We start from the raw sequence: 22,678 nt of genomic DNA, 5'->3' as shown, positions 1-22,678 counted from the left end.
AATAAGCTTCAAAAAATTCCTTCAAACTATTTTCCTCAATACTATTCCTTGATAAAGAAATTTCCATTTCTTTGGTGGATGGGTTCAATATGCCAAACTGAGGAAAACATTCACAAAAAATATTTATAAACTTCCATAGAGAGCCTAGATTTCAAAAATTGTTACATAACTTCTTGGAAGAATGCAATTTATACACTGTTTTCTAAAAGTTAATGGAAATACACCGCTAGTTGAAAACTCACTGAAATGAGTAATGATTTCAACCTAAAATTGTCCAGAAGAATTGCAAGTGCATATCAATGTCAGTACTAGAGTCAAGGTAAGTATTTTCCTGGAACAATGGACATTAGTTTTCAGTCAAAGTATCAATCTTGTGAACTCTGGAAATTAGTTTCCAGTTAAGAAGCAATTCAGTTAGGGTATGTTTGATTGCACATGGAAAATAGGGTGGAAAATCAATTTCCATGGAAAATGATATTTTTCAAGTGTTTGATTGCACATGGAAATGGAATTCATTTTCCACCATATTCCAAAAGTCCACTAAATCATGGATTTCACTTTCCCACCCATATGGGTGGGAAAATGAAATCCACCCATATTTTCCATCACCAATTCTTCCCTACCACCATCACCACCACCACCACCACCACCACCACCACAATCACCACCACTACCACCACCACCACCACCACCACCACCACCACCACCACCACCACCACCACCACCATTATACTAACCTCGTCATCGTCGTCATCGCCGTCATCACCATCGCCGTCGCCATCGGCTCCGTCTCCGACCACCTACTATCTTTCTTCTTCTCATTCTTCTCCATCCCTCACCTCATCCGCCACCACTACCACCACGTTCTCCCTCCCATCTTCCTCACTTACCTCCGTCGCCACCGTCACCGCCGCCACCGTCGTCGCCGCCACCATCGCCGTCGTGGCCGCCACCGCCGCCGTCGCCGTCGTGGCCGCCACCGCCGCCGTCGCCGTCGCCGTCATGGCCGCCACCACCGTACTCGTCGCCGTCGTGGCCGCCACCGTCGCCGTCGCCGTCGTCATGGCCGCCACCGTCGCCGCCACCTTCGTCGCCACATCCTCCCCCCTCCCTCTTCCTCGTCATCTTCTTCTTCCTCTCCCCCTCCTATCATCTTCTTCCTCCTTCTCCTCTTTTTCTTTTTTCTTATATTTTTCCATGATTTTATCCATGCGAAATCAAACAATGGAATTTGATTTTCCAACCCTACCTATTTTCCACAACTAATTTTCCATGGATTTCAAATTCCATGGAAAGTGACTTTCCATGCAATCAAACATACCCTTAAAAACATAAATATATGGAAAAGCAAATCGCTGCGAGAAAATGACGAGCATGTGGAAAGCTATCAAAACTTTCATAAAACTGAGCAGTTTTTCAAAATCAAAATAGATAAGTAACCTCTGCAGTATGCCTGGAGAACAATTGCAGTAGCCCGAGTAGAGACAAAATTCCTGCACGCAATAAATGTTCGCAATCTATTCTGAATACGCTTTGCTGCATTATCCAAAACCTCAGCTCGTTGGGAATCTAAACCAGCTATCTGTCCAGCCCTAAGGAATACTTTGCTCATACCCAACTGTGAAGAAAAAGAAGTTCATCAGGAAGAGAACACAGATAATGCAACAGAAACTTTCTCAGCCAGTGAAGCCATTTGGTAAAGCCTATGTGTGTTCATATTGGAAAAACTTCGTTAAATGATTAAGATGAAAAGTGAAAAGAGTATGCTTAACAAGTCAGGACCATTTGAAAAGAAATGCATAACACAACTCTGCTGACACGTACTTGGAAATTTTCAAGTTTTAACTTTTTCAGAATTCCCTCCGTCAAAGCTTTTTCATCATAACTACACAATAAAATAAGTCAAGAGACAGTTAGAGAATTTGAAGTGAGAAAGTTGAAGTTCTCAAAAAGGAGCTCATCCAATAGATAGTATAAATTATTTCCATGCACACTCATGACCGTGGGCATAACGCATGCAAACCCACCTCCGGCATACACACAAAAATCACCTCAGAAAAAGCATATGAATTTTAGTCTAACAAGGGTGATCACTTTTACATGCTATCATGCCGCCTGTGAAGAAATTATGAATATTACCAGGCAGACAATAGGGAATACAAACTGCAACAGAAATGAATAGAATGTCATTGGCATATGAATTTTAGTCTAACAAGGGTGATCACTTCTACATGCTATCATGCCGCCTGTGAAGAAATTATGAATATTACCAGGCAGACAATAGGGAATGCAAACTGCAACAGAAATGAATAGAACATCATTGGCTTGAAGCAAGTACTACAATTGAAATTATTCATCACTACCTTCCATCCATAAGTTCTGGAGCTAAAAGTCCAAAACGGTCCAAAAACTCAGAATAAGTCCTCCGAGTAGGATAACCAGCAAGGCTTATCCGAACAGCCTCTAGAACACCCTGACAAAAAACAAATTACTATGATATAACATGCATATACTACTGAGAGATGAAAATAGTGGTTAAAAGAATGGTTTGTTACAATCACAAAAATTTGTTTCTTTCAAAAATAAAGATTCAGATATTAAATGGTTCAGAATAAGGTGTACCGTGTTCAAGATATAATATACACTTGCTCAAGGAGAAACAGGACCAGATCCAACATTAGTAGAAACTATACTTTTGGACATGTCAGGAAAAAAAATGTAATTGGACAAATAAAATTTTTAAAGAAAAAAAAAATAAACAATTAAAATGGAAAACATGACAGTCAAACAAAAAAGCTGGAACAAAATTGCATGTTAACTATATGTCCGAACAGAAGCAAGTATGGACCTTATAAGTGTTTGTCTCAAATGAAAGAATATCAGGCAAGAGCAAGACCCCATACAAGACAAGTCTTCTGAACTCTAAATTATTGAGCTTGCATAAGTTACTGAATTACAATTTTCAACTATTACGGAATTTTATCAATAATAAAGGAGGCCAAAGAGACCTGCCTTGTAACAACTGATGTCAACACTACCTACTCAGGGTCTTGGCACAAAAGAATCCTTTCAAATAGAAAAAGCTCAAAAAATAACCCCTCAAAATCTTTCACTAGAGGAATAAAAAGCCTAAAGTACTAATGATGGTGTCCTAGGTTGAATGCTCCTTCCCTTCAAAGATTCGACCATTCATTTCTTTCCATATGCCCCTACATACAGCAAAAAGAGTTAGGACCCATAGTATTCTCCCCCTGCGAAATGCCAAAAAGTCTTGATCTGCCAACTTTGAAACCAAGCCCACTTTGTAGTGTTAGGAAAGAGCCAAGGTAATTGGAACAAGACAGGAAAATGACTCCACATCTCCCTTGTGAATGAAAAATTAATGAAGAGATGATCAGTCTCAACACCGTATTTACAAAAGAAGCGGATATTAGGTACGGAAAAATCCCACTTAGTCAAGTGACCAGTGATGAGAATACTGTTCAAGGATACCAGCAAGATTATAAAAGCAAACTTGGACGAGACCTTGGAACCCCATAATGAGATTGCGGGAAACTCGAAGGATTAAATTGGGGCAAGGGATGAATGAAAGGTTTTAATCGTGAAAAACCCTCTTCTGATTTAGCGACCAAACCTTTTGGTCTTCGTCTGATGCCAGCATAGGAATGTTCGGAATTTGATTGATCAGATTGATTGACTTATGGACCTCCCAATCATTGAAAACCCCTTCGGATCTGAAATCCCAAGACAACTCACCCTCATTCCTAATCATGAATGCCTAAAATCAACATCTCCTATTTATTTGAGAAAGAAAACAGAGCCAAAAATTGAACAAAAAAAGTGATACACTCGCCACAACATCAATGTTCCCAAAATTTTACCATATTCCCTTGGCATACCCTAAATTACATATTATTAATATTGTTTACAGCTTGGTATCTAGATCTTCCACTTCACAACGTGGACGTATTTGCATCTTGGTATGTCAACTTTTTAAGAAAAAAGGAAGGTTGTGCAAAGTTGTTTATTGATGGATTGGTTGATGATCAAAAGAATTTACGTGGCATCAAGGCAGAAGACTTCATAGAAAAATGGGGGAATTAGATATTAATTTAGGAACTGTCTTTTGCCTTTTTTGTATGAATTAAGGAAATCTCTTCCAGATTCTCTTATTTTCAAACATAATAAAATTTTAATTGTTTATCAAAAAAGGGTAAAAAAAAAATAAGTAACAACACGTAATGTATAAGAATATCTCAATGTTTTTATTTTGTATCTGTTCAACTTATTTATGCAATGATTGATATTCAAAAAAATGAAATAAAAGAATTGTATCATAATATTATAAATAATTAGGAGGAACTTCCCGTTCCCCTCCTCGTTGTGCCAAAGGAAATCCCAAAAAAGCTTGTGAAATGGCCATGGAGGTTCAGATAAGAACAGAACCGTGTTGAGTGTCATTGAGATGGAATTTGGGACAAAGGAATTTTGTTGGGAAAGTGGGATGTTTTGCTCATCGTATGGTTGTCGGGTTTGGAAAGGTATGCTAAAAGTTCTTCCTACATTCCATGAGTCCCTTTCAAGAGAGAGAGAGAGTAGAATGCGATTCTGGGAAGATCAGGATGTGGTTCCTTGCCTTTTATGGAGCTATTTCTTAGGTTGTTCATTTTGTCCTAGAAGAAAGGGCATAACAATCTCCAGGTTTATAGAGAGGGCATTTAATGATTGAGAAATGGATTCTTTCAAAGATCTGATTTGGAGCATTGCTTTGGTAACCATTAAACCAGAGGTGGAATACCAAAGGATGTAACGAAAGAGTAGAGATAGGTGGTTTTCAGTAAGATCCTTTTATGAAGTGTTATTGCAGGTATCATTTCCGTAGTTTCCTTTTGAGGCAGTTTGGGGTCCGAAGGTCCCTTCCAAAAATCCTTCTTCAGCTGGTTAAATGCATAGGGAAAATTCTTATGATAAACTTAGCTGATTTGAAGAGGTCTCACTGTTTTGAATTCACGTTCACATTGTAAGGAGGATGGGGAGTCAGTAGATAAAAATTTTATCCATTGTAAATTAGCACAAGAGGTTTGTTCTCACTTCTTGTCTCTGTTTGGCATTATTGAGAGTTTTATTCTGTCTTTGTGGTTGTTATTTGAAGGTTAGCTGTCACTTTCTCGGCTTCCAAGAGGATTTTGTGAAGCTTGGCCTACTTCGCCATTTGCAAGGGGATCTCAAAAGAGAGGAATCAGTGTCTTTAACAACAAAGAGCAATCCATCCAAGAAATCAGCATTTCGATCCTGTGGTTTTTGTATTTTTGGTGTAAAGTTTTTAAGAAATTTAAGAAGGTTTTCTTCAAAGGTTTCTTGGGTAGATAGGCCCAGGCATGTTTAAGCTCCCTGAATTAGTGTGTTTCCCCATGGGAGTGCCTGGTTTGTATTTGGTTGGTTCTCTCGACAGCATTCTTTCAATGAAATTTCACTTATAAAAAAATTAGCATATCGCTACTAACACTCTCAGTTTAAAAATTCAATTATTTCTATACATTTGAATATTTGATTTTTTTTTTTTTTTTAATCTGTTTGTAAATGAGCATCTAAACGATAGGAAACATAAAAGTCTGATTGTACTAACCCCACACCGTAACTGATGTAAGACGCTCTGATTCTCAAATTTGTGAGGTCGGTTGAAAGAATTTGGCTTCACACAACGGATGTAATGGGGTTCCGTTGAGTTGAGGGTTTCCATAAGTGCTTGAAGTTGTTGCTGCAAACCAAAAGAAAAGTATATTCAAGGTCACTAGCATATTTTTCTACATAGAAATAGAACATATTTACTACCTATCAAAAAGAGAGAAAAAGAAATAAAACATATCAAGTAGGATACGTATGTTCTAAGGAAAATGGGAAAAGTGATGGCAGAACAACTGTGGTAAATGTGCACTGACCATGCCATTGTACTGTTATTATATTTCCTAAACAGGTTTTGTGGGGTGCTTCTTTCTCATCTTCTAAACGGGTTTTGTGGTTCTTGACACCATTTGCAATTTGTTGGGGTATTTGGAAAGATCGCAATCGTTGTATCTTTGATGGAAAAGTCTCTACGTTGGAAGGATTAGTTCTTTCGGTTTTGGAGATCATATTTTCCTGGAGTAAACTTTATAAGGATTTCGAGGGGATCTTCTTTGAAGACTTTGTAGTGCGTTGGGACAGGGTGTGTTCGTTACAGCAAGACTAACTCGGTGGTCGAGCCCTGTTTGTTTTCTTATTTTCCTTTGCTTTGTCGCTTTTGTCTTGTTCGTCTACTTTGTACCTGGGTTGGTCACCTCGACCCCCTCTTTTCGTTTCAATGAATTATCTTTACCAATCAAAAAAAAAAATTATATTTCCTATGTACCATCAAAAGAAAATAAATTATTTCTGCAACAGAAATGGTACTTGACAAATTCCAACATAAACCAAACAAAAGAAGTTGTAAAAAGAACAGCTTAGCTATCTATGTCATTACAAGTGACTAAAGGTAAAATCAGTAGCACAGCCATCTATCTCACTACAAGTGACTAAAAAAATAGCACAGCTATCTATCTCATACACACACACACACAACCAACAAGATATAATGATAGATAATAAATACTATCTAGGTCTCCAACTAAAGAATAAACACCATTTCATCCCACAAAACAACACACATGAACTGACTGTATACCTTTTCCTTTACAATTCAATGATCCACAAGAAGAAACAGTTACCCATTAAATAAACAAATAAAGAATCATATATTACAGATCCAAGCATGTCAAATGACATCAAACTGACCAATAGAGTTCCTTAATGCCAATGATCGACAAAAAGAACTGAGGTATAAATTCCCTGAACTTGATCCATCCATGCTCAATTTCACCCATCCGGGATTTTATTTTTAACCAAGTAATTGGAATAATTTTTTGATACGCACAACTCTAACCAGTAAACCAATATCCTGCAAGACTTTTCTTTATTCTCCACAAAAAGAGATTTTGGGAACCATTAAACAGTCAGATTCTTTCAGCTATGACAAGATCTTCAATGATACTCTTGAGATATTCTTTTGCAACAGCACACCAACCTCAGAGATTTGGATATTTCCTTCTAGCACACCTTCTAAAGGTAACTCAAAACAAACCCAAAATTTTATTTGAAAAGGATCAATCAAAAAATAAGTGTGAAACGGATTCCTCCGATTTCAAAGAAACTGTGCATCTTGGGACTAGAACCATATCCCTTTTTTTACACTAATCTCATCGACTGGCAAATATGGTGGAGCACATTCCATGCAAATAGCTTTATCAATATTGGAATCTTTGTACCCCAAATTGTTCACCTATTTTTCCAAAACCCCCAGCTTTTGAATAGTTTGCCACGCATTTTATGACAATCGAGAGAAGAAAACCATTGACCAGCCCTAAAACAAGAGAGATCAGGGAGCATAATCAATAATCCTCCTCTCTTCCCATGCAGAATTGATCCTTACATAGAGTGGGGGGGAGGGGAAGAGATCCCCAACGGGAAGGAAGGAGAAAAGCCACCCCAAACTTCTCTCCCAACAATCTCGAACTTGTGGCACGATGCTCTTGATGATGATAAGGCAAAACGTCCTCTCCACTTCCTTCGGCTAAAAACTAGTTTAATACATAATTGAGAGAGAGAGACTTAAAAAGTCCAAAATTGCAAACAGTCACCCCAAAAAAAGGAACGATGTCACATGCCCAATTCTTTCCACACAGAACTACGTATGTCTTTCTTCCTTCTGTTTTATGGATTACAACTGAATGAAAAATAGAAAGACACTAGAAACAAAAGCTTCCCATTATTAAAGTTTCATACCTTAAATCTAGATGCAACAGAAGAAAACTTGTACGATGATCTTGAAGATTCCTCTGGTAGTGAAGGAAAAAGAGCAGCAACAAAGGAGCATTTTGATGAAGATAATAGATTGCAGTGTTCTACCACGACATAATCTCGATTTTTTTCTAAGAAGGAATCTGTTTGATAAGTAACCTAGAAAACAACAATAAGGTAAATAAATTAAAAGAATATAGCTTTTGGGTCGCAACAGAATTTTGTTTGCAAGAATATTGAGATATAACACATGCCTTGCCAGCATAGTGGGAAACAGTAAAATCTGTTTCTGAGAACTTTGGCTTTTCCAATCTTTGATGAGTTCGGAAACTCTGGAAGAGCTTGGTCGAAAATGATGCATGTGTTGACTTCGGAAACATGCTGCATAAATAATAAAATCAGGATAAGAATACACTGAGATTAAATAATTACAGAGAAAATACGCACCAAATTTATAGCAGTGAATTTCTCATATACCAAGATTCATCCAAGAGAGCAATTATTCCAATAGGTTTCTGCAAATGCATATAGAACAACATGAGTACACAGAGGAACTGGTACAAAACAATATATTATAAAACAACAAAGCAGAAGAAAGACACTGGAATACCTATAAAGAAACACCTTTCAAAGAACTGGCGCAAAGATAGGCTTGGAGAAAAATACAACGAAGTGAAATAGAATAACCAGTTGTTATCATGGGTATCATTATGACAATATTCAAATTATTTTTAAAAGATCAATAAAAATATGTATCATAATGCAAAATGTGGTTTTGGAAACTTGGACAACCCAAGGGGATGTCCTGAAATTTTGGGAAGACAAAGTTTCTCTTTTATTTGGAGGCGAAAATTTGAACCAAAGTATTGATTGTGAAAATTTTGTTATTATTTAAAGTGGAGGTAAAAAGAGTTCGATTAATTTCTTTTGAAATTTGCAAATCATGATTTCTAATTTTTCAATAGAAAACCTCCACAAAGTCAATACATGATCATTTGCTCCCTCTAGTTGTGTGTTCAAAATTAGGAGAATAATAAACCAAGTGGGTCTAGGAATTTTCATGAGCAGCAGTCACAACCCCTAAGCCATGTGCATGGGTTTTTTTTTTTTTTTTTTGGATAGGGAAAGAGTTAGTGGTTAGCAAGGTGAAGTTGGGTTCAGGGATATTTGAATCTAGGACGTGGGAACAACACTCCACATGTCTTACCAACTTGGCTAAGTTGGCACTTCAAAGAAAGAAGGTAAATGTGCATTGGTATACACTAAACCCCAAAAGGTAGATGGCAAAAATTATAGTAATAAGCATACTTTCAAGACAAACGAAATAAAAGGGTACTAGAAAGTGTCAGTCATGAACTATAATATTAAAAATACAGGAAAACCAAGTCCAGTATAAGCTCATCTCTTTGATACTATTAAATTCAATTCAAGACGAATGTTAAGATTTAAGAACAAGCAACCTTACTCAAATCCAAAAGCACATCACCGATTATCGGTTAGCCAGGATTCAACATAAAATACAAGCAGGGCGACAAGAAATAACCTTCTCAATCAAATCCAAGACATCTTGATTGTCAATGAATTCAATGTAGCTCCAATTAATTTCTTCCTTGCTATATTCCTCTTGTTCCATCTTGAACACATGCTGAAATGAAGGAAGAGAATGAAGTAAGATAATGGTACCACATTAATGCATCAGCCCATTCCACAGAACATGTTCACGCACCTCATTGAAATGTTGCTGAAGTTTTTCATTTGCAAAATTAATGCAGAACTGCTCAAAACTGAGGAAAAAGAAAGGGAAAGTTATTGAAGATAATACATGGACAAAAGAAGGTCAAAAGTATGAAGAACCTAGCCCAGTAAATAAGGTAAGATGACAATCACTTTTGTTTAAAAACTTGATCCTGGGGTATGTCTGTGAAAGTTGAACAAAAAGTCTAAACTGGGCCAATGGCAGAGGCAGATCGAACCAGTCAGCTCTAAAACAAGCACATCTCAACCAATACAGTCTGAGACAAATTATTTTGAACCATGACAATCACTCATCAGAAAGGGCTAAACCAAAGTGCATTTTTTTCCCCGTTTTTTTTAATGGTACTTTCCAAAACAGTTTGAATTGAACACAAACACAAAAGAGAGGTTTTGTTGGAAGCTATTTGATGTTAATAATGTCTGCCACTCGGACCACAAAAAGAATTACATGTGAAGAAATAAAATACAAATCCAATCTTAAGAAAAATAGAACTACTGAAATTAGAAGGAATCAGCAACAAGCATTTTCTTCAATACTCATAAGGTAGCAAGGAATGAAAAAGAATGATAGAACAAACCATCACGTCCAAGAAAAATATGGAGCCCTCCAAAGTAATCACTAAGAAGAACATGGAAAAGAGAGAAGTCATTTAGATTGCTTGCCAGATAATGAAAGTGACCTGTTAGTCTTAAAGCACTCAAAACCATAAATGTCCAAGACTCCAATTTGTATCTGGGAATCCAGGTCCTGCCCAACAGATCTATTAATCTTCTCTACCAGCCTGAAATGAACATTTAAAAAAAACCAACAGAAGCATTGTTCAATAATACAATTTTGTCAAAAAACACAGAAACAGTTCTTGAATATGCAACGACAATAAACATACCAGTCAAACAATCGAGCATATACAGTCTTTGCTAATGCATCACGACTGGCTACAGCAGCATTACAGTCAAGAGCTTTAATAATACTTCCTTCACGAGTCTGAATCAAACGTGTGCAGAGTGTTGCAAGTAAAAGGTTCGCATCACACCTGAGTGTATGAGAAACTCATTATGATCATTAGATAAGGGTTTATCCACTCGTCTGAAGAAATTTTAGTTTTCTTTAGACAACTGAAGCCTGGGTTTGTACATCCTGGTGAAAACTCTTATAAGGGCCACTTGATTACCACAAGAAACCCCTCCTTTTACATTCAAATGAACAGATCAAAAGGTCCTTTATTGAACCAAACATTAGACCAAGTTGGGCTCTTGAATGGGCTACCAATGGACTGGACCACGGCTAAAGACTTTCAGATTTTGTATCAATTTAGGGCCCTCTTATAAGGTGCAAAACAACCTAATGAAATCAGAATTTTGCCCTCCCATTTGGATAACTCCTACATCACAGTCCACCTTTTCAAAGATTTATGCCAGTCCATTCTCCTTACTATTAGCTCCCAGCAGAACGATGACATCTAAAACTAAAACAAATTAGTTTCTGTTTTAAGAAACATTCCATAGACCCTGCCACTATCCTCCACCCTGCCCCATCCAGGGAAGTCCACGCTCCACATCCAAGTTAAAGAATGGAAATAAGTAATTCCCTGATAGTTAAAAATTACATCTCAAGACATTATCTCACTTAGGAGTAAAACCAAGATGAGACAATCCAATACGGAATGTAACAGTAAACCATGTATGAAATACTAAGGAAAACCATTTTAGTAAGATTACTTCCACAGACCAACTTTCAAATGGATGATCTTCGTTAGATTCAATCGTGAACAAAATAATATCAAATAGAGCCACAATATGAATACACAGGAAAGAAAGTTGATCAATTGAAAACAAAACCATGCAAGAAAGTAAAAAACTCAATACCTAAAAAGTAGAACCATGAAAATTTGCATCACCAGTGTAGAAGAAAAAGGGTAAAATAATATGGTCCAAAGAAATTCATAATTTTTAGTTCATAACCCACCATAATCTCGTAGTATGTACTTTTCACAAACAACGCCCCCCCCCCCCCCCCAAACAAAACAAAAAAAATAAGGCACTTAGTTTACCCTATAACACAACCATGAGGTTTCATATTTGATCTTAGTTAACCAACAAGAGAAGATAAAAAGATCTTCCACAACTTTTGAACGAAAGGTCTTGATCAAACTAAATAAAGTTCTACACAAACCTGGTTAAGGTGATCCCAAGAACTAGACTAACTTTTAATTTATTTGGTCAAGTCACTTACATAAATAAATCAGCAGCAATCTGAAGATGAAATGTAGATTTTTGGTCCTTAATAGTTGAAGAATCATGCTCTTTGCCGGGAGAAAACTCGATGTTTCCCAGATGCAGGATAGCTGCCAAGGTGCGGAATATGGATTCCTAGGAAGGTGGGGTAAATTGTAAAAAGAAGGTAAACAGCGTCCTTGGAAAATAACAATTTCCAAGGAAATAAAAAATAAAAATTTAGTTGTTAAAGATCTATCAAAAGTAATAAACCTGATCATCGAGACTTATCCCGACTATATCCATTGCTCTCCTTATTTTCACATATTCCTGTGCACTGCTCACTCCATCTAGTTCATATGTCTTACTTTGATTTAAGTAGTGGAAGTTACTCGGATGACCTAGCTTGTACTTCTCTGCATCCTAGATATATGAAGGCACCATGTTAGGACAAAACCTATAAGCTTGAGAAGAACAACAAACATGATAAGAACTAAATTTAAGCACATCTTACATACTCCAATAATCACTCTGCATGGGAAAAGGGAACTAGAGAAGTCATACTGTTATGTCTTCCTAAATTCTTTGAGTATCCATGAAACAAGGGATTGTATGGCACAAATGATTAGACATGTAATGTGACCCCCGCCTAAAGAAAGATAAATGATGATTGACCTGCTCCAGTAAGGATAGAAGGCTGAAGCAGAAGCCAAAGCACATCAACAAGGACTAGACCTTTTCAAAGATCACTTTTTGGGTCCTTAGATTATGGAGGCTGATCCTTTCCATGCCATTAATTGAAAAAAGGAATAGAGGATGCCATTTGGAGACATTCCAACATAATTGATCATATAAGGGAGCTTGTTAGAGGTTGGATTTTTATTTTTTGTCACACTTAAGATGGGCCACATGAGTTGGCACACTCTCTTGCAAAGGGTGAAGTGGAAACTGCATACAGAAGGAATGGTATTAAAAATAGATTATAAACAACCATCGCATATTCCCGTCCTAATATAAGTCTAAATATTATTACCTACTAAGCATTAGGAGTTCCTAAATTCTTCAGATCCACGGAATAGAATATAATAAGCATGCTAAAAAAATCAAAGAACCAATTTGGTTTGGAGACCAAGAAAATATAGGCCGAATGGAGAACAAAGATGACATGAAGCGTTGCACCAACTATAGGAGATACTGTGAGACAATAGCAGTGAATGACAGAAGAAGTGCATTAATTCCAAAATTTCCAGAAATTTTGCGAAATATGTCTGTTTCCCCTTCCATCAAAGTTATTTCATTTATTCTTCACCTCCCCTAACTTTACTATATTTTCTCTATTACCCCTTTAATCCACTTTATAATCTCAATTTTTTAAACCTCCCAATCAAGCTATAGTTTCATGGGACTCATTTTATTTCCTTTATTCTTCACCTCTTCTAATTTTACAATATTTTCTCTTCTATCCACTTTATTATTTTCATCTTTTACCCCTTAAATCTCAATTTTTTTAATAATACCCCTCCAGCTCTATTTTTTTTTTTTTTCACTTTTACCCCTTTAACCCGAAAAAGGATACCCCATTTTCTAACTTTACTATATTTTCTCTTTTACCCCTTTAATCCACTTTATTATTTTTCATCTCTTACCCTGTTAATCTCAAGTTTTTAAATAATACCCCTTCCATCAAGCTATAGTTTATTAGGACCCACTTTATTTCATTTATTCTTCACTTCCCTTAATTTTACTATATTTCCTCTTTTACCCCTCCAACTTTAATTTTTCGCTTTTACCCCCTTAACCCGAGTGAGGATGCCCGTGCCATAGGCACAAGTGAACTCTAGTAATCAATACACCACAATACATCATTAAGTAAAAAATGGTTACACAAACGCATAATCATGCACACACACCTTCCCAGAAGCACATAATTGATAAAAGCAGTGATAATTCCTTTCACGGTCTGTTATCTGCACTACTCGAGACCGTTCCAAAAGGTATGTTCTAATTGCAGCCCCGGATATTCTACCATTTGCATCAAACTGAATCTCAACAAACTTTCCAAAACGACTGCAAAAAATGAAGCATAACACCATTACTCACTGAAAAGAAATCACAATAGACCAAAAGATTATTTATGTGGGTTAGTTAAATAAAATGTCAAATTAGTTAAAATATTTAACTAATAGTAAGATAGACCATAAGACTATTTAACCTTTTCTTAGTTAAAATAGTTGTTTAGAGTAATATTAGGACCCTTCTTAGCAATCTCCCGTTTAATTTGCAAAAAATTCATGAATTTTTTTGTTTTTTTCAATAAAAGTATTATTCTCCGGATTATTGAGTTAGTGTGAATAATTCACGTATTTTAAATTAAAAAAGAATAAATCATGTTTTTTTACAATTTTTTAAAAATCTCGGTCGAAAAAAATGCTACTGTAACTTGTTGTATGTTGTTTAGTGTAAAATTGTAAGTTGTAACATGTAACACAAAATCGACTTTGAAGCGGCCATGCTTCAAAATTTTGTAGGAATCCACCTTTTTATATGAAAAATGTCCTTTTCATTTAAAAAATAATGGCATGCCCCTCTACATTTATTTGAGATGACCACCTTAATTTTTCAATTATTTGTCCCTTAACTTTGGTCTTCTTTTATAAACCAATGGAACAATAACCTCAATGCCCTCATTTTCACCACCATCCTTATTACTATCGCCACCAAAGTAAAAAAATCAAAAGAATTTCATGTTCCCTTCTTATATATTCTATAGATATAGAAAGATATAGAATAATTCAAATATAAAGAATAATATAAAAAATATAGAACAGAAATCTCGATCTTGCCTATTCCTATATCTCCTGGGAACTCCCGTTCTTTATTAGAAATTAGAATTCAATTATAAGATAAGGACAAAAGAACAATATTGGGTAGCTGTCGTTAAACCGAGTCGAATACTTTATGAAATGGGTGGAGTATCCGAAAATGTAGCCAGAGAAGCTATTTCAATAGCTGCGTCCAAAATGCCTATACGAACTCAATTCGTTATTGCGGGATAGGGATGTGGAACCAAAGGAAAGGGGTCTTTGTAATAAAAAAACAAACACAGGTTCATTTTTTTTTTCGGCAAACAATATTTCTTGCTTTTTTTTTCTTCACCCCTTCCATTGAAAGAAAAGATTCAAAAAAATGACATGATTCAACCTATATCATCACCATCATTATTAGATCACTATCATATTACCGAATTTTTGAACTGAGATGGATAATACACATATATATAGTACATGCTGCATATTTTCCGTTTATCAGATTTTTGCAACCCAAAATCGAATAGAACTCGAATTTTTCACATATTGGATTCTTCCCATGTTCCAAATTGCTAACAAGGATCATGACTTCAAAATATTTCCATATTTTCTGTAACATTTTTCAAACATTGATAAAAAATTCCATGCATTTCTACCATGCTTATTCCATTTTTATTGGCCCATGGTCAACACCATAGTTGACACAAATACTTTGATATCAGTGATTTATCCTAAGAGAAGAAAAGATGAGACACAACAACACGAAACTGAAAGTAAAAGGTAAGCGAAAGTAACAAACATTTTGGGCAACCACAAAACTAACCTTGAGTTGTCATTTCTAACTGTCCTTGCATTACCGAATGCCTCCAAAAGCGGATTTGACTGGCATCACACAGAAAACAGAAAGAGCAGGGTTAATTGTTTACTAGATACTAACCCAATACAGAAGGAAAAAAATAAACAAATAAATGAAAAAATAAAATAACAAGGTAACCAAAAAACCAAACTAATGAAGAACTAAAGCAAAGATAAATAAAATTTGAAATAAAGAAAGAACAAACTCCTTTATTATGGTTAATGGGATGCTCATTGATAAAAAATGCTAGGCAATCAGGTCAAATCTAGTGCAAATCTTACTTCGAGGACTTGTTGCTCAACCGTTCGGTCATCACCAGCAGCCCGGCCACCAACATAAGTAAGGTACTGCATAATCAATTTCGTTGTCTCTGTTTTCCCGGCCCCACTTTCACCACTGACCAAAATAGACTGACTACGACCCTCACTCATCATTGCTCTGAATTAAGATGGCCAAACAAAAGCTGCTCAAGTATAGAAACAAACATGATATACCATAGACCACTAGCCAATTACCGTAGAAACCTTCAAAAATAGCATACCTGTACGATGCATCAGCTACAGCAAAAACATGGGGACTTAGCTCACCAAAAGGAGCTCCCTTATATTGCTCCATCATGTGCATGTTGTAAAGATGAGGAAGTTTCATAAATGGGTTAACAGCAATCAAGATGCTTCCTGTATATGTCTATCTCGAAGACAAAAGAAAAATTTTATGTAAACGCCGCTCTAAAAGTATAAAAATCAGTTTAACCATTTCAGGAACATTTGATTGTGAATAACCATTTCCCAATCACAAACTTTTCATTGGGAACATTTAGATGCAAATTTGTGAGTATAGACCATAGACCTCAGATATTCCTCAAGTGAGTAATATTCATCAGAATAAACTATCCAACAAAAATAAAATAAAAACAAAATAACTGCAGGAACATACAGTTCTTTTCAGCAACTCAAGCACCAACAGAAGAACAATTCATGTCAATCATATCTTTTATTTTTTTATATGTTAAGTGCAAAGATGAGGTTTTGATCCCAGAGCTACGGTGTAAGATAATAAATTTTAAATTGGATTCTGTGATCTGTATGGATGTACGCATATGAAAGTCACAAATAGAAACTGTGAAACTGGTGATTGGTGCATAAACATATGTTTTAAGTGAATAAACAAACTGACGATTGGTGCATAAACTGACAAACAAATTGTAGGCCCATGACGAAAAAAAAGTGTCCACAACGGTCCTCAGGAAATTGAAGAAAACAAACTAGGAGAGAAAAGATACATACTATGGAGGGTTTTTTAGGAAAATCATACTTTCCAGGAAAAAACTGATGTTTTTAGTTGCTATCTAGTAGTACTTTAGAACTTTTATTCGAATGATTCCAAGTTTTAACTTGAATCTTCATTTGTTTCATAGATCAATTAATGGATTTCTAGAGATTTCTCCGAGGCATGCTCAGCGTGCGTTTTCTTGCTCTTTCTAGATATAAGGATGTCTTTTGGCGACTTTGGTATCATATTCTGACTTGATTTTCCTGATATGTGAGCGTGCTTTTAGATGATCTCGGTGTATAGACTTCCTTTCTTTCAATTCTACGTAAATATGCGAGTGCTATAAAGCAACCTCGGAATATAAACTTCTTTACTTTTAACTACATAGATATACGAGTGCTTAAAGCGACCTCGGTATATAAACTTCCCTATTTCCAACTTACATAGATATACGGAACTCAGTATATAAACTTCCTTACTTTCAACTTACATAGATATACGAGAGCTTTAAGCGACCTTGGTATACAACTTTCTCACTTTGAACTTACGTAGTGACTTTGGTCTTACTTTTGTTCTTACTGTCTTGCCTGAACCAACCTTCCCAAAGCACCGATTGCACGACAGCTACCTTGGTGTGTGACTTGTTTGAGTGCATATAGCGTCCTCGACTTTTTCTTGCCCCCCGAGTACATATAGTGACCTCGACTTTATTTTCCCTTGAGAGCATATAACGACCTCGGCCTTACTTGTTGCCTTGCCTGAACCAACTTTCCAAGAGCACCGATTGCACAACAGCTACCTCAATGTGTGACTTGTTTAAGTGCATATAGCAACCTCAACTTTTTCTTGCCCCCCGAGTGCATATAGCGACCTCGGCCTTATTTTCCCTCGAGTGCATATAGTGACCTCGACCTTATTGTCCCTCAAGTGCATTTAGCGACCTCGGTCTTATTTGTTTTATGAGTGCCTTTAAGTGAACTCAGCCTTACTTGTTCCCTCAAGTGCATTGAGCAACCTCGGCCTTATTTTCCCTAGAGTGCATATAACAACCTCGGCCTTATTTTCCCTCGAATGCATTTAGCGACATCGGCCTTATTTGGTTTTTCAGTGCCTTTGAGAGACCTCAGCCTTACTTTAATTATACTTATGAGTACATCGTCCGCATTTCGAAGAGTGTACTCGATCTCCCAAATCAAAATCTCCCTTCACCTCCTCGTGCGTCTGATCGTAAGCGTCGTTACTCTACTTTAAGCGCACTCGAGACGTCGTAGTGATAAAGGTCTTTCTCTTTGAGCTCTATGAGGAGGTGATTTTCTTTGTCCTAGCTTCGTGAGGCGGTGATTTGCCTTGTCCAAACTTTGTGAGGGGGTGGTTTGTCTTGTCCGAGCTTAATCTCTCGCTCTTATTGCCACCGTATCGTTGTTGTGATTCACAGAGAATGAGGATCCCTCCTGTCTAGGATATGCCACTTGTATTTTATGTCATGTCATTGTTGCGAATGCTTTAATGCTCGAGAGTTCTACTGATTATTTTTATGGCCGGTCGCTCGCTCGAGCCTCTAAGTGTCTTCTAAGGTGAATATTTCCTCACCCCAGGACGGTAAGTTGATATCCTTACTCCGTCAAACAATGATGCATTTTCTCGAGCTATTTAATGGAGATAAGATTCGTTCCCACAGATGACGCCAAAAGTGTGGAGGGTTTTTTAGGCCTTCCACTCCTCAAGATAAACATTGTCTACTGATGGTGAGCTCGGCCTTGATCTAGCGGTCTCCTCCTCTTATGACGATAATTTGACTCTCCTCGGCTCGTTCATTGGTGTTGCTTTGATTAACCTCTTCTGATGGTGGGCTTGACCTTGATCTTTCAACTTTTTCCTCTTTAAGACAGTGATTTGACCCTCCTCCACTCCTTTGTGACTTCTAGGACAGTAGAAGGTAAAAAAGTGGGAAAGATGAGGTCTTAGTGTGATGTCTGCCAACAATCCTCCGACACTTTATTTAGTATTTAGATAATAGAGAAAAATGAAGAAGAAGATGAATAGTATACTTGCATAGTGATCTTTCTGCTTATATAGGATTTTTAGCCCACCAGTCAGCTAGCAACCCCTTTCTCAGCTTGGTAGTTTGGTTTTTATAGACGAAATTCAGGGACAAATGTCACAACACGACTGATCCAAGTGTTAGTATGAGTTGTTCAGTTTGAGGCGCACTTAAGTACTTTGAGAGATGGATCCATCACTTGTCAATGAGATTAAAACTTGATGTGTAAGTATTGCAGGTCATTAATGTGAAGTAAAAAATATCTCGAACACATGGTGTCCGATCAGTCTAATGCGATCTTTCTTGTAGCTACTTGTGTGAGAGGGTGTGCTCGAACTTAGATACTTGCTTGGGATTGTTTATGTGTTGTGTTGTGGGTCTAGTCGGTGTTCTCAGGCTCAGGTTGGACATTTGATACTGTTTAGATGCAGATAGCTTACTCGTCTGTTTTAGATAAGCCTAGGAGCTCGGGCTCTGCACTATTGTGAAGTTAGCTTTGTGCCCTTGGGGTGGATGTGTCAAAGTGCATCATACTCTCACGTTCTAATAAGCTATTTGCCTTTGATTGTGAATGAAGGGACTAAGTGCATGGAGGAGCTCTTATCTCTCCTAGGTCTATTTTGGTTGGTTCATGGATTCTGAGTCCGAGTTGAGGTCTTGACCAATCTGGTTGGTTTCTTTCAAGTCGGTCGTAGTTTGTCATCCTACATCTATCAACCCAAGTAGGCCATACTCTGATTTTGGGTGATCTCGGTTTGTACCGTACTTACACTCTATTTACGCAGTTTAGTTTTAATTTCTTCTTGAGTGAGGGAGCCTGACCCTGCTAAGATGTTGAAATATGTATTCGGTTGAAACTGGGCTTCACACTATTTATGGCAGGGCTACAAACTACTAAGTTACTTCCTACTATTTCTTTATGACACTCATCTTTATTGGGTTGCATGACTAAAATAGTCCCCACGCATACTACTCAAGCAGCTTTAAGTGAATAAACTTATGTTGAACACCTCTCCTCGCTCATCTTGCATATAATCCATATGTGTGAAACTGTAGTTGTTGACGATTTAGATGTAAACTGTCAAAGTCCTATCCATAAAAATTATCCAACCAAAAGCCTCAACCCCAGGGGTGAACAGGGTGAGACTCATGCCTCTAGACTATTATTAAAGGATGCATCAAAGAATCATCCCTTTGCAGCATTTATCCAAACCCAATTGTCTATCTTGTAAGTTGGAAAAGGTACTCTTTCAAAATGCTTCAAAAGAATGGCAAACGCCACTATCTCCCACTCCAACAAATCTCTAGAGAAGCTTGGAGTCTTGGACAACACCAATTGTCCTATTCATTTTTTTCAAAATGCTTGTCATTATTTTCCTTTAAGAGGATACGATCGATAAAGACAAGTTATCCCACATAGTTTTCCCAACCCAAACCAATCATCCCCTCAAAATTGTATCCACTCGGATTTCCCTTATAAGAAACTCTCATAGAGAAGCTCCCATAAATTTTCTAAGTTATTTTCCAAAAACCACCTTATAAGAAAGAAACAACCTCCTCACTATCCAAATTTCTAGCCTAGATCAATATTTATTGGCAATAATCCTCCTTCAACACTTCTTCCTTGTTAAACCTCCAAAATTACTTCCTCGAAATAGCCTTATCTATTACCCTTATTGTTCTCAAATCAATACCTAAAACTTTTTACGAAAACATACTGAATTCCATTTGATCAAATGAAATTTGTTTCTTTTTTTCACCCTTTACCCTCCTCCAAAAGAAATCACTTTGATTTGGTTCCTTCTAAAATCTAAAAATAGTCATCTTCATTGGGGACATAATATACAAGGAAACTTGCTAATGATGCTCTTTATCAAAGTTATTATCATCCCAAAAGAAACATCAGGTAATGTATTATGTATCACATATATTCACCATATCTTTTTCGCGTGCAATGGTCAAAGAACATTTCCTCATTTAATTTTATAGCACAAAGTGCAATAATTTTTTTTAAATACAAATCTAATTATTTTTTCCCTACCATATTATGCACATATTCTAATATGTTATTCGAAAGGAAATTATCTTTAATATAAAATACAAATTCGTCAAAATATTAACTTTTTGTACTAAATTTTCAACTGATAATTTTTAATTCTACCCCAACTTGAATTGCTATTGTAAATGCCGCATTGCTATAGTCATGAATATATTTCCAAGTGTCTACTACAATCAAAGACCATAAGAAGGTATTCTACATTCAAATCTCATCGGTATTGGGGGCAGCATTAATGCATGGAGGCCTAATATGGAAATAAAAATAAAATAAAAAACATATAAAATTGAATATTACCACCTGTAGGAGACTTCCATATTGCATTTTCAGATATCAAATTCACGCCATTTCCCTAGTTGACCATCTTATTTTGAGAAATCAACCATTAATTTACTAACAACAACTAGAAATAACAATCTCTTTTCTTTCAACTTTTTTAATGCATGATATCTATACCGGAAAAAAGTAGCAATTTTCACTTACATATATATCGTTCAACGCATATCTTCTTGCAAGGTTGTAAAGTACTCCGGGCTCATTTAAATAAGTTAACTTTGTCATGTCGTCGACTCCACCATGATCAGCATCCGGATCCCTCGGAAACAATTTCTCCCGGGAAATCAAAATCTGCAGAACGAATTCAAAAAATTGCCGCTTCAAACAATCATTCAAAAAAATAAATAAATAAATAAAGATTCCGAAACAAAACACTTCAAATCAGAGAGGTCAACCTTCTTCCCCGAAGCTGTAATAACTTGAACTTGTTTTCCTGCAAAATCGACGACTTCGCCCGGAACCCAAACCGAATCTTTGTCATCGACCCAGACATTGGATCCCTTACGAAAACCCATCTTTGCTTCCTGCGATAGAGAACAATTGCAGAACAAAAACCCCTAAATTTTCTGCAGAAACTAAGCTTGAATCTAAGTGTAAAAGCGAGAAGGAGAAGGATTCGAAACCCTAGAGCGGTAAAAGAGAGAAGAGTTTTGTACGGGCATATCTGGTTATTCGACTTCCCGCCCTAAGAAGATTGAGTAGACAACAGTCAAATTGTCAAATTGGCGAAATGACCGGGTATTTATACCGTATGAGTACAGAGATTTCTTGTCTACAATTACAATTATTCGCTAAATTTAGCGGAGTTTCGCTAAGTTAGCGGAAAAGTGCTGTGAGCTTCGTCACGCGGCAAAGGTTCGAACTTTGAACCAACCTGATCGTTCATCAAATAGCCCTATCTTTTGTAATATTAACGAATCTACCCTAAGGTTTTGGAAGCAGAATGGCAATCTAGTAATTTAGGATAACGTGTTGGTGTGAATTGCTTGCATCGAGATTGCTCGTAGTACGAATTTATTGGAAGCAGTGAAAATGATGTGCCCTCGATCGAAACAATATGCCACGTGGTATATAGTTTTTGCTTCACGTTAGTTAACCAATGTACAAAATGGGATTTTTATCGATTCGATTGGAGGATTTTCAATCACGTTACCTAACCAACCAAGTGATTAATAATGTGCAAACGCCATGCATTATAGAGGAAATTTATTAAAAGACGGTTGATGTTTGAATTTGTTATTAAAAAAGTTATATCTTTTAAGGGTCGTGTTGGAGAGTCCATATCACACTTCCTAACATGAAAGTGGACATGAGTGATAGATGCTTTTTCACTCGTACATAAGTGAAAACATGTATGATTCCCATACACTTTCCAATTAAGTGCAGTATGAGATTCCAGTTTGAGGTCACTTTAACATTATTTAATTTTTAAATAAAGATCAAAAGGAGAATGTTGAAGTAATATTACA

General features: G+C 36.6%; 1 protein-coding gene across 4 annotated transcripts in view; it reads right to left on the bottom strand.

The window, feature by feature from the left end:
- Positions 1-22,035, bottom strand: part of XI-I (myosin) — a 40,347-nt gene extending 18,312 nt beyond the window's left edge. For 2 of the 4 annotated variants that reach the window (XM_086449565.1, XM_086449566.1), the window contains exons 1-20: positions 21,866-22,035; positions 21,605-21,733; positions 21,357-21,500; positions 16,046-16,191; positions 15,786-15,942; positions 15,472-15,530; positions 13,752-13,908; positions 12,115-12,264; positions 11,861-11,997; positions 10,515-10,661; positions 10,308-10,409; positions 9,599-9,656; positions 9,416-9,517; positions 8,350-8,387; positions 8,127-8,253; positions 7,858-8,031; positions 5,627-5,758; positions 2,364-2,473; positions 1,825-1,885; positions 1,441-1,618 (exon numbers count right to left, since the gene is read on the bottom strand). In XM_086449565.1, coding sequence (XP_086305691.1) covers positions 1,441-1,618; positions 1,825-1,885; positions 2,364-2,473; positions 5,627-5,758; positions 7,858-8,031; positions 8,127-8,253; positions 8,350-8,387; positions 9,416-9,517; positions 9,599-9,656; positions 10,308-10,409; positions 10,515-10,661; positions 11,861-11,997; positions 12,115-12,264; positions 13,752-13,908; positions 15,472-15,530; positions 15,786-15,942; positions 16,046-16,191; positions 21,357-21,500; positions 21,605-21,733; positions 21,866-21,871 — 2,314 coding nt within the window. In that variant the 5' untranslated portion in view covers positions 21,872-22,035. The remainder of the gene's footprint in view (positions 1-1,440; positions 1,619-1,824; positions 1,886-2,363; positions 2,474-5,626; positions 5,759-7,857; positions 8,032-8,126; positions 8,254-8,349; positions 8,388-9,415; positions 9,518-9,598; positions 9,657-10,307; positions 10,410-10,514; positions 10,662-11,860; positions 11,998-12,114; positions 12,265-13,751; positions 13,909-15,471; positions 15,531-15,785; positions 15,943-16,045; positions 16,192-21,356; positions 21,501-21,604; positions 21,734-21,865) is intronic. The other 2 variants (XM_086449564.1, XM_086449567.1) reach the window with 2 other exon arrangements.
- Between the last annotated feature and the right edge of the window lie 643 nt (positions 22,036-22,678).

Source organism: Akebia trifoliata, chromosome 8 (assembly GCF_017979445.1).
Source record: "Akebia trifoliata isolate Shusen 1 chromosome 8, ASM1797944v1, whole genome shotgun sequence".
Classification (NCBI taxonomy): Eukaryota; Viridiplantae; Streptophyta; class Magnoliopsida; order Ranunculales; family Lardizabalaceae; genus Akebia; species Akebia trifoliata.
This window is presented reverse-complemented; position numbering and strand designations above follow the sequence as displayed.